At 39.4% G+C, this 18132-nt stretch overlaps 2 protein-coding genes across 2 annotated transcripts in view; one reads left to right on the plus strand and one right to left on the minus strand.

Annotated features, from left to right (window-relative positions):
• Positions 1–12876, minus strand: part of LOC131773850 (uncharacterized) — a 26863-nt gene extending 13987 nt beyond the window's left edge. Inside the window, exons 1-15 of the mRNA XM_059089807.2 lie at positions 12522–12876; positions 12193–12338; positions 11945–12040; positions 10649–10721; positions 10081–10172; positions 9497–9643; positions 8711–8845; positions 8563–8632; positions 8078–8210; positions 7724–7833; positions 7102–7208; positions 6552–6627; positions 6169–6240; positions 704–5143; positions 260–562 (exon numbers count right to left, since the gene is read on the minus strand). Of these exons, the coding sequence (XP_058945790.2) occupies positions 260–562; positions 704–5143; positions 6169–6240; positions 6552–6627; positions 7102–7208; positions 7724–7833; positions 8078–8210; positions 8563–8632; positions 8711–8845; positions 9497–9643; positions 10081–10172; positions 10649–10721; positions 11945–12040; positions 12193–12338; positions 12522–12735 (6214 nt within the window). The 5' untranslated portion in view covers positions 12736–12876. The remainder of the gene's footprint in view (positions 1–259; positions 563–703; positions 5144–6168; positions 6241–6551; positions 6628–7101; positions 7209–7723; positions 7834–8077; positions 8211–8562; positions 8633–8710; positions 8846–9496; positions 9644–10080; positions 10173–10648; positions 10722–11944; positions 12041–12192; positions 12339–12521) is intronic.
• On the plus strand, positions 12851–16802 carry LOC131773855 (ankyrin repeat and SOCS box protein 13-like). Its single transcript, XM_066161726.1, has 4 exons — positions 12851–12960; positions 13140–13288; positions 14333–14725; positions 15182–16802. The coding sequence occupies exons 1-4, from the start codon at positions 12851–12853 to the stop codon at positions 15394–15396; spliced, it is 867 nt and encodes a 288-aa protein (XP_066017823.1). The 3' UTR covers positions 15397–16802.
• The last annotated feature ends 1330 nt before the right edge of the window (positions 16803–18132 follow it).

Raw genomic sequence — 18132 nt, forward strand, 5'->3', positions numbered from 1 at the left:
TCTGACCAAAGAACACAACACAATGATAACACGCTAGGTGACCGCAATTCCAACAATTTGACAGGTTGAAAATGAAACAATTTCAACGAATTGAAGGAGCGAAAGGGCAGAATGTTTCAAACCTTATTACTCTCTCTTTGAACTAACTAATATCTTCGAGACTGAGAGCAGTAACAGAAATCAATTAAGTGACCTCTTTCCACAGTGAAGAAAATAATGTCACATTTTAACATCAATTTTAAATTTTCGAATACTTTACCGGGAAGGTCCCTTTCTGGGGTTCCTTCATCAGATATATCACTGACATCGTCGTATTCACTCTCCCCTTTAGGCAACGTTTCCTGTGCTGTTTGGTGCGACGGCAAGCTACTGACACCATGTGCTCTAGTCTCGCTAGCATTAAGGGTTGAAGACTCTTCAGGGCCTCTTTCCTCAGTGCTTGTCTCAAAAGATCCTAAGTCAAGGAGCTGAACAACACGTAAGCCACTCTCCAAATGGATGGCTCTTTTCCTGGGGGAGCTCTCCTCTCCACCAAATATCAGTTTACTCTCTTCTGCGAAACCTTTAAGTGAAACCAATCCCTCATCAAAATAAACTCAATCCTAAGTACTGTACTGGTAAACAATTGAGTAAACAATACAGTAGGTTATGATAAAATAGTCCTCTATTTGGTGAGACTTTTTGACTCTCAATCTATACTCACCCTCTTCGTGAACATACGATTCATCAACCATGGCACTAGGATCTGGATTATCAGGGTTGCTAAAGATGTCGACATCCTCTAGCTCCTCTTCAGCTTCCTGTTGCACTTCCCCTTGCTTCCCTTCCACCTCCTCCTCCAACCTCTCTACCTCCTCCTCCACCCCTTCTGCCTCCTCCTCCATCTCCTGCTCAAACCCTTCCACCTCATCTTCCAACTCCCCTTCCTCCTCCACCTCTCCTTCCACTTCCTCCTCCACATCTCCTTCCACTTCCTCCTCCACATCTCCTTCCACTTCCTCCTCCACATCTCCATCCAATTCCTCCTCCACCTCTCCTTCCACTTCCTCCTCCACATCTCCATCCAATTCCTCCTCCACCTCTCCTTCCACTTCCTCCTCCACCTCTCCTTCCACTTCCTCCTCCACCTCTCCTTCCACTTCCTCCTCCACCTCTCCTTCCACCTCCTCCTCCACATCTTCTTCCCCTTCCTCCTCCACATCTCCTTCCATCTCTTCCTCTATCGCCTTTTCTGCACCAGATCTGGACTCATGAGCATTCCTTCGAAGAATGTCAAAGATCTTACTGACTGCTTTAGATCCCTTTCGTTCTGCTTCAGTTCGATAGGGTGTGGTGGGCAAACACAAAGGATGGTTGATGTCAAAAAGGTCAGAACTGTTTCCAGAGATGGACACATCACTGTGTTCATCAATACTTCCAGGAGGTTCTGTTACAGGGGTTTTGGATTCCTTGTATTCTGCAGCAGTGTGATATGTTGTGGTGGTTAAACTATTGGATGGTTTACTGCCCAAAACGTCTGTACTACTTCCTGAGATTGCTATGTCGCTGTGCCTATTATTTAAAACACCTGAAGGTTCTGTTGAAAGTTGAGAGATTGAGATTTGACACGCAGAGGCATCAGCCAGAGGAGGGTCCTTAGCTTCAGTGCTTCTTTCCTTTGGTACGTCGTCCACATTGTCATCTTCTATCAAACCTACATCGTCAAGGTTTCCTGAAACATTACTGCATCCTTCTCTTGCTGGTTCAACCACAATTTGATTTTTTTCATTGTAAATAGACTCGTGAGTTTGCGAAAGTTTCGTGGGTGATTCATTTGGCTCTGTCACATCCATTTGGTCCAACCCTGATGATAAGCCTTGCGTTCCTGCTTCATTTATTAATAACAATTTGATTGCTGATTCTGTAGGTTTCTCTAGTGTTTCTACAGCCTCGGTGCCTTCCTTTTCTGTCTCTCCTCTACTCTGGTCCACTCTTTCCATAGACTCCTCGGTTGGCCTGGTTTCAGTCACGTTCTCCTTCATAGGCATTTCTTTCTTGTCTTTTTCGCTACCTGTTATCTCTCTGTCCTCTTTTGAAGAGTCGAAAACTGTCATCTCTGAGTTGCTTGTTGCAGCATCAGTTTGGTCTCCTATTTGAGTGCTAGAGTGCTGTGCTTTGTTCATCGTTCTGACATCATCTGAATCGTTTTCATTTTGGCCCTCTTCAGCACCTTTCTGCCACTTTGCAAAACCGAGATGCTTGTTGTTTCCTTGCCTTGTCTCGTCTTTTTTAGGGTCTTCATCCTTTCTAGTAATTGTGGTTGCCAACTCCTTTGAATATCTTTGCTCTATAGATTGTGGAAACATTACGTTCGCATAGCCTTTAGCGCCTCCGCTGGGGGCAGAACCAGTTTTAATCGGAGCAACCCAGAATCCAATAGGACCTGGTTGTCGTGGTGGAAACTGAGGCACTGAAGGCCCTGCACTATACATGGGATGCACAGGCATCTTTTGTAGGGCTCCAGGAAGACCACCTCGATGAGGGTGTCCTGGCCCAGTGGGAGGTAGAGGAGGAACACTGAACCTCTGAACTGGTATTTGTGAAAATCTTTGAGGTGGCACAGGAGGCATCTCTGGCACTGGTCTCGGAAATGGCACACTTGGTGGGAAAACATGATGAGGTCTACCAGCTGTTGGTGGAAGACATGGTGGTGGAAGAACAAGCCTCGGATGAGGAGTGTTTGCAGGCCACCGTGGCACCTCAGATGGAGAAATTGGTGCAATGCCTGGTGGAGGTGGCATATTCGCAGGGAAGGCAAACCTCTGATTGGGTTGAAGAGGAGGTGTCCACTGCTGTTCATGGTGCTGAATGGTTGGATGCGAAGGTAGAGGTGGAAACGATGAGCTGCTAGGTGCAGGCCGAGGTGGTAGGGAAGTGGGTAAAGAAGAAATAGGTGTTGGTGAGATGGGAGAGTATGGCACAAACGTTGTGCCTGGTGGTGGAGGGGGAGAACCAAAGGGTAGGGTTCCACCAGGAGGCGCAGATGAGACTGATGGAGTCTGAAGTGCTGGTTGAGGACTTGTGCCAATAATTGACTGAGGTAGGAAAGGGGATGAAAATGGTGCAGAATGAACTGGTGGTGGATTTGGCTGGCTTGTGCATGGTCCCATGCTCAATGTACTCCTGTAGGGCCCTTGAGGAAGGGGAGGATTGAATGGAAAACTCGATGACGCTATGGCAATCGGAACTGTTGAAGGAGTACTTGCTGGAGTTCCTACAGAGTGGTAACGTCCTTTGGAGGAAACCACAGTTATAGGACTAACTGATCCTGTTGGTGTGGTGCATTGGGGACTCAAATCCATGGATACAGGTGACTTTCTGTCCCCTTGGATATCAGCTTTTTCCTCGTGCTCTGTTTCCTCAGACCGTTTTGTTACCTTAGGCTCTGGTGTTTGATTATGTTCATCACCAGATGATTGTGCAAAAACCTCTCTGGAGTCTCTCTTCTTAAGAATCAGTGTCAACTTGGGTTTTTTGGGTGGCGCATCAGAATTTGATTGTGGTCTTGTCAGGACATCACAAGATGGAATTGCCGGAGGTGGGGCCTCAGACAATTCTGGTACAGCAGTCTCCTTGATCGGCTTACTATTGGCTGGTGTTGCCGGACCTTTAGGAGTACTTTTGTGCTGTTTTGACCCCTTCGTTGGAGAATCTCCCAAAGCTTTCTTTTCAGACCTTACAACAGGTGTCTGTTTTTCCTCTCTTCTCTTCTCGATACTTTTGAAGTTTCGCTCTCCAGATGATAGTGTGGACAATACTGATGCATTACCTTGATATGTTTGAGATCTTTCCCCTTTCATCTCTGTTGAACCCACACCACTACGGCTTCTCTTCATAGACTTCTCATCAATCGTTGAAGACATCAACGTACCAGCAGTTTTTGCTCCCTTTGCAGCGTCTTGTGCCTGACGTTTCACACTCTGCGACTCTAATTGATTCTTCATCATGTCCAAGGTTTTTCTTATACCATCAATCATGGTGGACATTGATTCTTCAGGCTTCTGTGATTTCAACTTGTTTAACAGCTCTCTTAGAAATCCGCTGTTTGGGCTTGATTCTTCAGGTTTCTGTTGTTTCACCTTTTCCACAAAATTTCTTAAAACCTCACTGTTCGATTGATAATTCGTATTCGATTGCTCAGACATTGGAAATTTTATCTTAACCAACAACTCGTTCAGAAATTCACTATTGATTTGATACTTGTTCTGTTGATTAGCAGCTGTTATTGGTGATGTATATGCAACTGGAGCAGAATTCGGTTTCACTCCCCGAGCTTGCAGCGACGCTTGCGCATTAAAAGGCACACCATGGCCACTTCTGCTAGATGACGTGGCTGGCTCACCGTCAACAGAGCGCCTCAATCTCGGATCTTCCCTGTGTTTTTCTTTCCTCACAACAAGAGCTGGCGAAGGTAACACTGTGTCTTTCTTAGCCACGTCATCCAGTTTGAACTGTTGCAATGAGACATCAGCATGCTCTCCGAGAAAACCTTGATTTTTCTCTACATTTCCTTCATGTCTTTCAAATTCATCTTGCTTTCCAAGGGCTACTTTCTGTTTCTCTGTGTTGGGTGTTCCAATTGGGATGTCTTGTTGTCCAGAAAACACTCTGTGCTGTTCCATATTTCCACTAGTTCTAAAATTCACATCTTGTTTCCCAGACAACAGTCTCTGTTCCTCGTTATTACCACTTGATCTTGCACGCACATCCTGAAAAGGCAAATTTGGGACTACTCTGGGACCAGGAACATAAGTAGGAGCGGAAGAGGATTGAATTGTCGACTTCTGAAAATCTCCATCCATGCCTCCTAAAGGGTGTGGCCTGCTAAGCCAACTTTCCACTCTACGCTTCCATGTCACCGTTTGCTCGTTTGTCAAACCCTTATCACACGACACAAAATCAGGAACATCCTGCCTTTCCATGTGACTGGATGCCGGGGCAGCTAATGGTCTCGCAGAATCTAAACTGTGCCGTCTCGGTTCATTGAGCTTCTCCTTGTCATCAACCTTTGTACTCAGATGTCTTTTCAGTTCCTTTTGAATTTGACTTACTCCCAAATCATTTGCGGTTACTGAGCCACTTTTCGCCGTGTTGATGACGTTCTCTACGAGGAGACGTAAGAAGAAAATAGCATAAGTATGACATCAGGAGCAACACAAATTGCATAGATAAGTAGCGGTCTACAAACACATCCAAATAAGGATTAGGACATCACTGGAAAAACAGGTACACCGAGAAATACCCAAAACTACGTCTGCATCCAGAGGACTTTTGTCACGTTGTACTATCTACAAGGAAACAAATGCTTGCTTCCAAGCCTTTGTTTCCTCCATTAGGATTAAGGACCTGGTATTTGAGTGCTTACTTCCATCTGTTACTACATGAAATAATATATAGATTTAGCCAAGCCTAAAAGCGGAGCTCGAATTTTTTTTTCCCCCGCACGTCTCAAGGGCACAACGCCTTGCCCCGGCCAGGACTAGAACCCAGGTCGTCCGACTCGGAGCCCAGTGCACTGACCACTGGACTACTGAACAAAGTCGTGGCGTTGGCGTGCCCGCGGTACAGTTGACCACGCATGCTAAAAGTAGCACCTTGTACGGTCGTACATCCATATTTTTTCGACATTCAAATACTGTGTAGCAATCATATGACGAGTTCGTAGACGAAACAAATTTAGTACATCACGTAACGTGTCGAAAGTAAACACAAATCAGTGTTTTTTCCCTGAATAAGGTAATGCGATAAATCTATGTTCATTTTCCATGGATGTTGTGTTGGATGTCACCACTGCTCCCTTTTCACACACCACTTGAATCTTTTAACTTCCAGAAGTGATAAACATGTAAATTCTCCCTACAATATCCATACATTACCCAACACAAAGATAATGAGAATACCCAAACTTGTCAGGTAAAATTGATGATCCTGATCTAACACCAAATTTCGGTAACTAAATTGCAAGAGAAAGTGTTGTAGCTAAAGAGAAGAATTAACAATGAATCAGATCTAGGGAGTTAGAGGGCTGAAGTAGTTGTTTACCTTCATAAATAAAATTTTTTCTTATTTCTTAAAATCAAGTGAATAATTACACAGTTGTATGATCTGGGCATTGAGACACACACTTACCTCTGCCAGTTTTCTGTTTCTTCACAAAGAGGAGAGCATGAAGTGTTGCTGGTGAATCTACTGTAGTGATGCCTAGGAAATAATCAATTTGTAAGGACTTTTGGTTCCATAGCCATTCAGTATAGGCACAAAAAAGGCTAAAACTTCCAGTCGCAAGGGAAAATAAGGCAGCTTTCTCTAATTCCTTTGAACAGCTACAATGTAATTAACATCTAAAATTACATGATCAAGCCATTTTAAGTAAAAACAAAGAAAATAGCAGTAAAAAAGATACATTGTAAGGTGATGCTCTTCACACACCATGTAAAAACCTGTCTAACCTGTCAGACAAGTTAAGAACACTTTAGGAAAAACACCCACAAGGCTATAGGATGATCACTCACCAAGGTCCAAAGTGATTTGAGAGGTTGGAATAAGAAATATCACTCTGTTTGCATCTGGATTTTTGACAATTCCAGCCTTAAAAAAACAATGTCGACAAAGAGGAAAAAGTATTAAGAAATATTACACAGTTGGTTGATGTAAATTAACAGAATTTACTAAAAATTGAACCTTACTTATTGTGAAAATTACAAAACAAATGAACATATCTGTCTCATATTTCTATCACAACTACAATTTGTTATATTGATCAGCAAGTAGCATAACTCAGGACAATCGATCCTCATTCCAAAGGGGTTTTGTTTTGCTACTGGTGTGGAGGTACAAATCTTCCCTACTTTTGAGGGGGTTTAAGTTTAGTGTCCAGGATCAGACTCCTACAGCAGCGGTGTTGATTGAGATGTTGACTTTGTGAGACTTGCTTCTCTTTGATGTTTTCACCATTTTCACCACCACCAAACAACTGATATGTGCAAAAAATTTCACAACAATCAAAGATTCCAATTATTTAGGGTTCTATCTGTGCGTTTTGTAATTCATCATGTTGCTTACCCAATTTTTCTCCTGGAAAAACTTAACAAGTTTTCTAATTTTTCCATGGTCATCTTCAATTGGAACTAATTCACAATGCAAAAAGCTTGTCCCACCAGCTAAAGATGCTAAAAACACAACAACAAAAAAAACTAATTATATTTGGAACTATAAGAAGAAATCAATTTATTAAAATGTCAGAGCCTACATTCACTGGAAAATAAAAATATAGAAAAAACAAGAAAACCCCAAAAAATTGAAACATCTTAAATACTGGAACACTACCCTGCTTTGTGTCTGTTTTCTTGTGAGTGAGCTTGTCATTGGTTGCTACTTACATGGGAGCATTACTCAATCCACCAGCTCACTTTCAAAGTGGCAGCCCCTGGTTATACCAGGCACAGAATATACATCACGTAATGCAGTTGTCAAATTTTTACAAACTTTCCTGTTATTATTTGGAAAGTTTTACATCTTTCTGATAAATGGAATGAAGAAGATGAGCAGGTGAAGGTTCCTCCTAGGGATGAGGACCAAAGTAAATGATCCTCTCTTCAAGGATAAATGAGTTTTCTATTTTTAAGACAAAAGCCATGTAAAATTTGGAGAAAAAAAATTTCCTTCAAAAATAGAAAAACATTACCTTTGCACACTCTAGACACAGAGGGTGGACCAGAGCGAAAAAGTGGGAAAGTCAAGAATGGTCTCAGCTGCTGAAAGGAGATTTTCTCCTTCATAACAATCTTCTTACCACTGAAAGCAAAAATTTTGCATCATGTAAACATGTGTTGATGAAAACATTGACAACTTGATGAAAGATTGCTTTACAGTAAGAAAAACCTTCATTGATCAATAATAATCTGACCTAAATAAAGTAAATCTTGCTTAGTGGAAAATGTCAATCTCAAAAAAACACAGCCAATAACATGCAGATAAAAGGTCTCTCACCAAAAATGGTTTACTTCACCAACTCTCAATCATTGCTAAATTAACTTACATTTCAAAGGGAAGCTTGATTTTCTGTACAGAATGGCAAACAAGCTGTGCATCAGCCAACAATCTGTCCTTGTTTGTGATCTTCCCCGTCCAAACAACATGGCTACTTCTTCCCCTTCTCTTTTCTGGAATTCCTAACCATAATAAATTTACATCATTTAGTGTAACATGTCACTTGTGCATTACCATCTTAAAATCAAATCCTTCTTTTTAATTGTCAAATGGTTTACCAGGGTTCTGAACAGGATAAAAACTAAGTGTCTGCCCATCGCAATTATTCATAGTCATTTTTTTCAAAGTCGCCAACTGGAAAAGTTAAATCATAAAATGGTTGCCAGAAATAAAATTTGGGTGCAAAATGAAAAGAAAAAAAATCAATTATACACTGTTAAAATACTAAAAGGTGCCACCTTCTTTTGAGAAGCCTGGCCTACACATTTAAAAAGAATGAGGTGACATACAATATAATTTCCAAGTTTAACTTACTTGTTTCACGTCTTACAAAACCTTTGGCTGGCAGTGAAAACCCACTATTGTCCACACCTGGAAACTCCTCCTAACAAAAATGCATAAAATCAGAAATTGTATGATAAAGAAAAAAGGTGACAAACATTACATTTTGCTTTCACCTCACCTGCACAATGGATGATTCTTGATGAGGACCCAATGAATCACCCACCGAAATAGTGATAACAGCATAAGGAAGACAATGTCGCGGCCTTTTTACATGCAGGTCATCACCTTCCTCAGCAAACTCGTAGAAATAATACTGTTTAAAAAAAAAAAAAAAAAAAATTTCATAGACATAAATTTCTCAAGGCATTAATAAAAAACATCAGTTAACAGCACAACTTAATCCATGCTTAATTTTCCAAGGAGAAGTCTGCAGTAAAAAAGATACTATAAAATTTCCAAGTTGCAATAAATCCCCAGAAGCAGCAACCCTTTGAAAGTGATAAAACAGCCCTCTAATGGCCTGAAATTGTCATGTTATTACTTTTATTAAAGCTGCTGTAGTTCTTAATGTGATCAAACAAATCAAGTAGTACAGGGACCAAAAGTTGACTGAGATTGTGTATTTAGCGACTGAGTGGGAGGGCCATGTGGGAAAATATTTGGCTCTTGGTCAAGATGTACAGACCTCGCTACCATCTGCCCCACTTTAAATCATTCAATGAGCATTTTATCATAACACTACCACCCCCTCTTTTTTCCTTCATCTTTTTGCTCCTCATTTTGGCTTTTCGATGCCAAACAGCTTATTCTGCCCTACTCAAGCCACCGTACATGGCCCAAGGAAGGGAGTTATTATACAATGTTTTTCATTAAAAGCATAAACAAGGCTATACAGGCTATGTGATGAGTTTAGTTACAACACATAAACAAACCCTACCACACAAATGATGTCCTTCAAACCCACCTGTGAGTAATCAAATACTTGGTTAAGTGGGCTGTTTGCTTGAAGATTCTGAAGGGATTTTGAAACATGGCAGTCAAAGTTTGGTGTTGGCTCAAGCAGGTCACCAGCAGTTGCTGCATTCCGTTCTGTAACTTGTTTTACCTTGCCCTGTAAGGTAAAAGGAAAAAAGAAAAGATATTAATGCTCCAAAATATACACTTCCTACAGTTTCACAACCAAAGAATATAGCAGTGCTTTCAGTAAGTTTTGAAGTACTATTGACCAATCTTGTGGTTAAAGGAAATACATGATACCTTAAGAATTTAAGGTTGCAATGTACTGCAGAACACTTAACCCTTTAACTCCCAGAACAGGTTTGTAATTCTCCTTACTGTCAACCATAAAATTCTTATAATGTTGGTTCAGAGAATTTAGTATTGGATCAACTAATCATCCCCAAATTGATATTTTTCACTTATCTGGTTGACATTGTATTGATATTGTAAGGAGAAATTCTGTCTGAATCACTCATGGGAGTTTAAGGGTTAAAGGATTATTTTTAGTCAGCAATGAGTTCCTTTCCACAATTTAGACTGCACACAAACCTTGATGACTTTGAAAACTATAAGGTATCCCAGAGAACCTTGAATAAGAGGTTTCCTGGAAATGACGTCAGCATGACGGCCAAGATACACACCTGAAGTTTTACATGTAAACACAAAGAAACTGCATGATCAGTTGTAAATATTAAGAATCATTAAGAATGATTAATATCAATTTCACCATAACATTGTCAGTGCCTTGTCTATTTAACAAATTGACAATTTTCCATTGTCAAGTATTTCTTCGAGGTTATTCATCTTTCAACTTTGCAAACTGAGAACTGGACTTTCTATTTCTACTTCTCTTCCTCTGCTTTTTTTCCCTCATGACAAGCTCTTCTACAAAAATTTCCAAGTCTACCAGACTTAAAACTCAGAAGTTTGTTATTCTCCGTATCTCAGAAATTTGCCATTGTTTTCACAAGATAAATTTTTTATCTGACATGGCGAGGATTGTCGAGCATTACATCACACCATCTTTGTTGTCTATAATCTTATTTACAATAGTTCTTGACCAATGAGAGCACAAGAATTTCTACAGAAAACTGTTATTGTGTCAAAAAACACATACCCATGGATGGATCTCCCAAACATGATAATGATGTTGAACCAACCTCCAATCCATTTTCACATATTTTTCTTGCCTGATATAACAAAACCAAAATAGGTTAGCACAATACTGAAATGAAACAGTGTTTCCCTACCTCCCTTCACAATAATTTATTTTGCAGAAAGAATAAACTTTTTCACAGCAGTTCAAGCTTCAATCATAAATGTTGGATGCTGGACGTTTGTCAAGGATTACCATACCCTTTACATCCTAATTTTCTCCACACTCTTGCTTTACATTTCCTAAGTAGCTGTCAAGGAGAATTTCTTTAACAGTCAAGAAGTTCTTTAGTTGGTGATCATTTCCTTAGTCTTGTGACCTTTATGCGTAATTCAAGGATGACAATGTACGATGAAATGAGAAACTAGTCACTCTTTAGGACTAGAGTAAATGCAAATGACCAAAATATTTGGCAAGGAAAGATTTTGGAATAACCCCATGCTAATCTAAAACAAATCCTTTGTCCCAGAGGTAAGCTACTGGTTCTGTCATTGCTTTCTTTTATCAAAGAATTGTAAACCTAAAGAAGATGAGGGCTAAACAGAATTCTTGCCACTAGGCCTCAAAATTTGCCTTCGCATCTTTGTGCCAAACACAAAATCAAACAGCTGGTGCCCAGAATGAGACAAAACAGGCTTAGAGTTTGTTTCCCTCCATATCATAATGCTATGAGCTTGATAAATGTCAACTTATGAAATAAGTCATCAAATTTATTTCTGTGCAAAACCATTCCTAGAAATAACGAAACCAGATTTCTCACGTAATACGTAACGAGGCAATTATCGGAAGCAGCTGGGATGTGATGAAAAATTATTTGCTCCTTTAAGTATCAAACTAACCAAGGACACCAGTTTGGCTCATCTAAAATCTATTTCGCTTCTCTATTCAACTAGAGGCACAACTAAAGTTTATCAACAGCGATTACTACGAGAGGAATCGAAATTTTTCACAAAATTGTCAACTCAAGCATTTTCAATTCATCTAAAAATGGAAGTCTGAATAATTTTAACAACAATCGTTAAAATAAACATAGCAACTTTCTTTCGAGGTCAGGGATTCATGAAATCGTTTTGGTTAAATTTTGTCTCCTTGTGAAAACATTAGACGTTTGTGGAACAAAAAAAAAAACATTTCACTTAAGTTATCCTGTACTTTCACTTGTAGCGAAGCTTGTGTAAGAAAACGAAACACTCGCTTAATTTTGCAAAAACCGCATCGCATGCCATAAAAAGTATAATTGAGCTTAGCTATTCAAACCTCTTCACGATCAACAGTGTAGAAGAACGCATGTTTGTCTTCAAGTTCTTTAGAATTTCGCCATTCGTTCCGCATAGACTGTTTTTTATCCTGGTACTGTTGATTAAAACAAAGCCCAAAGAAAGATTAGAAGATTGCTGTGGAACGTTGTTTGAATAAATCCATAGCTTACTTCGGACTTGGAATGATTAATGATCCAAACTCACTCACTGAATGAATGGAACGATTAATAATCCAAACTTACTCACCTCTCGGGACAGCTGGTCATTAAATACAAGCTCTAGCTTTTCAAATTTCAGGGTAGCGCCAACCACAGGATCTCGATATGATTGCGCGACATTGCGAAGTAACTCCTTCCCCTCTCTAGTATCAAAACTGGAATGCTGAAGAAGTTCTTTAAAAAAGAAATGCCAAAGTCAAACCAGATCAGTGTTTAAGGGCCGCAAATACACCCCGTTCTGAAGGGTTTTTACGCAAAACTAACAATTAGCATAAAGGCGAGCAAGAAATTTTAGCACGTTTAAAAGTCACACCACTGATCAAAAATGCTTTAGCTCAAAGATCATGATTAACTTACCATTTGCTTGCTTTTTCTTTCGTGGGATGACAAATCCACCCTTCTTTTGAAAAGAAGACCGTACCCGCTGCTTTCCTGTAGTATTTGTACCGCTATTTCCTGGCAAATTTAAACGCACGGCGAGCGGAATGTCATCTTCCGAAACTTCTGTAATCGACCCGTCCTCTGTTCGTTCAGAATCGTTGTCCAAATTCAACGCTTTCGGAGCAAGCATTTTCTTCAAATAATTGCAATAGAGTTTTCTTTTCCCTATGTATGCTCCTCATGGCTTTTAAACAGTGTTATAACCTACATTTCGCAAAGAAATCAGCGCATTCCTGTCCGATCCTATGCTGAGTAGCGACCTCGTGAGCCTCACTTTACGTCTCTTACCAAGGTTTCTCAAAGAACTTCGGGACAAGCGCGGGAATGGTAGTTATCCTTACTCTCCGGGGGAAGGGTGAAGTAATGAATCTCTTCTTTTCTTTCGAATCACCCGAGCATGTAAAAATTTGTGCTTGAATATACATTTTCATAATCTAACCTCATAAAAAATAAGTAAATAATTTCTAACGACGGTTTCTTCTTTATTTCAATAACTTTACCCTTTGAAGAGCAAAACTCTCACCACTACCCTAGGGGAACAAATGTACTGCTGCTAACGCAGCCAGGCCTTGTTGATAGTAAAAACATATTGCTTCGCCTTTTCATCACAATTTACCATCATCTTTGCACGATCACCGAGCACCAATCATGGAGCACAATATCTACTGGAAATCACACGAGAAGTAAGTGATTACAAGTCCTCTTCTAAGATCTAGTTTCCTCGTTCTTTTGTTGTTCCTATACTTGCTTCGAGGGGGTATTTCGAGAAATATGGTGACCACTTCTTTTTTTTTGCAAAAAAATGTAGTTCAGGTCGTATCATTGGTACATTGTTTTACATCTATTTTCAGTATCAATTGCGTTCTCCAATAGTGACATAGTCATTATAGTAGTTCTACCCGTGTCTCCGGCATTTCTCCTCTATTTCACGAACTTAAGACCTTTCGAGTCATTTTGCATGTTGACGAAGGCAAAGCCCGAATCAGCTCGCACGAAAGCGGAAATCCAGTTGTTTAAGTATAAATCTTTTACTCGTTCAAACTTTTATTACAAGACAGGCTGATGTTTTAATGTTATTTTGTGCATACTCACTGCACTATGCTTTGGACAAGATCAGCTTATGAGTTCGAGATCTTGCTTGAGTGCAGTGGATGAGAGCGAAGCCAGAATGAGCTATCGCGCAAGTAAATCGAAAGTGAATAATCTAATTGTTTCAGTATGGAGCCACTGGTCGTCCAAATCTTGACAATATGACAGCCTCTGTAATTATTATTATTTTTTTTTGTTCACAGCCACACATTGTGAGGCTACTCAAAACCGCTTTAACAAACTTGAAGGGATTCCGTGCTTCCGTTCGTCTGTACAGTAGTGTACTTGATAATAAATGACGTCACGAACTGTCACACACAGCTGCGCCTTCTGTGCCACTTTTTCGTTCTTACCATATTTTGACGTCATCTGTGATCAATACTATACAGATGCATAGAAACACTGAAACCATATAGTGAGTGGCATCGCAGTGTGTGGTTGTAAACAGTGTGGTGTTCAGTGCAGCCTTTCGTTGCTCTGCTTTCCGTCCGTATTTTTCCTTTTTGCAGAGATAGATTAGCATAATGAGGAATAACTGTTGATGTAGATAATCTTACAGAAATCTAAATAATCAGTACTAATTCGAAAAGAGCATGCTTGTTGCAAGTGATAATTGTAATAGTTGTTATGTCTCATAGGAGCAAGTCTTAAAACATGGACAAAAGTGAGTGTAACCTTTCCACCCCTTCACGAAGCAGCTTTAAATGGACATATCCCATGCTTGGAAATACTGATTGAAAACAGTGCAAATCTGGAGAAAAATGAAAACCAGTTTGGCACTGCTCTGCATGTTGCCTGTCTGCAGGGTCATGTTGGATGTGTGGAAGTTTTGCTTCAGGCTGGGGCAAACCCTAATTCCATCAGAAGGCATCAAGTCCCCTTGCATGCCACTGCAATGAACAGAGACGAGGTCTGTACAGCTCTAATTCTTGAGTTCAGAGCTAATGCTTATCTAAGAGACCTAGAGAGCAAGAAACCTGTTAACTTAACAACTAATGAGGCATGCAAAGAGATGCTTTTTGAAGCTGGTAAGGATTTAAAACTAATTTTAACCCTTTATTCCCATGAGTAACCAGGACAGAAGTTCTTCTTACAATATTTATACAATATCAAAGAGGAAAATTGATGATAATGAAGAAAAATATCAATAAGAAGGTAATTAGTCTACCCAATACCAGATTCTCCAAACTAGAAGCATAAGAATTGTATGGCAGACAGTGAGGAGAATTTCTAATGAGATCTTGCTCGTGAAAGGGTTTAATAGTTGATACTTGTATTTATAAACTAAGTGAACTGTAAGTAAAAGAATCAATGCAGATTAAAGGAAATGTTCCTTTAGTTTAAGAAATAAATTCAAAAGAGCTGTGTTGAATCACACAAAAACACATAATTTTGTTATACAACAGGACCAAATGAATGGGCGCATCCTACTGTGATATTTTTCCATATGTTTATGAACTCTATTTTAATTTAGTTCCCAAAAAATCCCCCCCCCCGACTTCTTCAAAGCTGCTGTTGTCTCATCAGGCAACAGCTGTCATGCCCACCCAAAGACAAGATCCCTGTCCTACCCCTCCCTAGAAGCCTCAAGGATTACCTGAATCACTATAACTATTGCATGGACCACAACTGTATACAGCAGGAATGTCTTAATTTGCCTTGCACAATACCAGTTACAAATTTAAAAGGCACTTGTGGATAGCTCATTTTTTTGAGTTTTTGAAGGCAGTTAAGAGTCAGTGAAAGGATCACCTATTAAGTAAACCACTCTGAACATTGCATGGACCATGGTTTACAGCAGTGATGTCTTTAGTTGCCTTGCACAGTGCTGCTCAAGAGTTGAAAAGGTGTTTTTTGGTAGCTTATTTTCCAAGTTCTAAGAGGCAAGGATCAGTGAAAGGATCATAAAAACTTGAATCACTATAACTTTTCCATGGACCACTTCGTTATAAAGCAGTGATGTCTGAATTTGTCATGAGCAATGCCACTCATTAGTTAAAAAGGCGTAGCTTGTTTTTTAAGCTTTAGGAGGCAAGGATCAGGGAAAGGATTACTTAAACCACTATAACTATTGCATGGACCAGCACTTTATACAGTAGTTATGCCTGAACTGCCTCGAGCAATGCATCCCATAGGTTTAAAAGCCTTTTGATAGCTTGTCCTCTAATTTTTTTGGAAGGCAAGGATCAGTTAAACTTTGTTAAAAAGCATTGGAGTTGTTTCGTTAAATTAAAATTTATTGGGTGGGAAACAAAAAAGAGGGAGATTATTTGCCAAAAAAGTAGTTTATGGGTAGACGTATGCCATTAAAGACATTAAATTTTAAGGGCATTCAATACTTAAGCAACTAAATGTGAAAGTGATCTCGAACAAGGTTGCAATGAAGAAACAGCCCTGAAAATATCCTGGAATCATAAATAAAATGCTAGGAAATGGAAAATTTACAGAAGTAATCCTAAGATGAGAAGGAACGGAATTAATTAAGATTAATTTGTTGTGAGACAGGCATGTATGAAAATTGATATAACCAGTCATAGGAAGCCACTGGAGGATTTACAATACATAATATTTTCCCTGCCCATTTCTTATCATCCTTTTTCAATTTAACCCCTTACACCCAAACATCAGTATGTATATCCTCCATAATGTTCTCTATACATTTCCTGAGGTGTTGACTAAAAGAATTTGCTTAACAATAAAGATAATTTCCTTCATTCTTGTGACCGTTGTGCGTGATTCAGGGGTGAGATATTGTGAAGAGACATTAGATGCTAGTCACCCCCAGATATCAAAGGATTTAAAGTATTTTTTGCTAGTATAACTGGAGAAAATTCACTTCAATGAATTTTAAATTTATACTAGCTTCATCAATGATAGAATAGTTTACTACCTGAACATTTGCTATTTTTCCAATACTTTGCTAATGCTATGTGTATCTTATTACAAGCATTAAAATACATGTTGTAGCTTACTAATTTTGTAAATTATATAATTTTTGTATCAGTTTTAAGCAAATTAGTAAGTGCAACTATGCTGTTAAAACGTAGAGGTGACTGTGTGTAGCTTTTATTTAATTGGGTACTTAGTGTAAATTCGATGGTTCAATAAAGCAAGTTTAACTGATGTGGACAACCGTTTTTTTATTTTTTTTTTATTTTCATGTTAAGGCCTTTTCGTACACACAAGGGTTTCTCCTTGGCTATTTTGTGCGCTTTTTTGTGCGCTCTATGTAATATACATATTTTATTTGTCGTTGTTAACTTTATCAAAGCAGAAAGTGCCTTGCACAGCGGGACTACGTGAAAGCTATACAACGAGCAGTTCCTCCTTTCTGGTGAAGTCCGATGCGGGTGGCTATCGTTTTGGGGGCTGAATCTTTTTTCTCGCGCACCGGACTTTGTCGAAAAAGAGGAACTACCCGCAATCCACGTGAAAGTTACACGATTACCTCAACTGTTGAGACGTCACAACATGTACCGTGTTTCAAATCTTTTAAACGCACGTAAACATCGGCGAAGGATGCCTAAAGTGCACGTAAGTGTACAAGAGTCGCCGAGGAAGAATGAACGTGGAAAGACCCAACGGAGGCGAGAGTTAGTCTCTTGGTTTGCAACTTTCGTTATGATTTAATTTCAAAGGCCATAGAAGGTGGATTTACCGTGTCGCGTTAGTTTTTCGTACGTACAACGTACGCACGTAAACGCCTTGGAAAAAACTTGAAATGGAAATATGACAACGTCTTGTCAACGGTTGCGTTTATGCACGTAAACGTTCAGTTCAAAGTACGTATTTTTTTTTTGTTTCAGGACGAAAACGCGACAATGGAAATCTAGCTTAAAGACGGCAAGAGTAGGGAATTGCGACAACTTTCACCATCGCTAAACCTGGGAGAAGGAGAACCTTTTTCTATGCCTGTACCGGCACGAAATACATGAAGAGGTATTGATATAAGAACATCTGAACAGAAATTGCTGGTTAAGAAACGCTGCGAGATAGACATACATATAACTTGACCGAAAGGGTGGATATTACATTCTTTTAAGTTTCAGAAGTACATTTTAAAAACAATTTGATGGTAGTAAGTTCATTTAAAAACAAAAAAATGTCGCATAAGGTTTCTCGAATTTCAAGTGCTACCTTTACAAAATTTAATACAGTTACATAAGGTCGCAAAATATGAAAAGAAAACTAATACTGTCCTCTCTGCGAACACGTAAAAAGGGGTCACCGCAGGAAAATGCCTGGTGACTCGTATTTTTCAATTCTTACACCAAATTTAATCAAGAACAAGAATTTGACAAATTCTAGTTCTAGAGAAGAAGGAAATTGGCTGAAGCTATTTATAAGACGAAGAATTTCTCATCCCAAAGATTTTATTTAAACGTGAACTGAAACAAAACACAATACGAGACGAACAACTGTAAACGACGTGTCAAAA

The sequence above is a fragment of the Pocillopora verrucosa genome, chromosome 14 (assembly GCF_036669915.1).
Source record: "Pocillopora verrucosa isolate sample1 chromosome 14, ASM3666991v2, whole genome shotgun sequence".
NCBI classification, from domain to species: domain Eukaryota; kingdom Metazoa; phylum Cnidaria; class Anthozoa; order Scleractinia; family Pocilloporidae; genus Pocillopora; species Pocillopora verrucosa.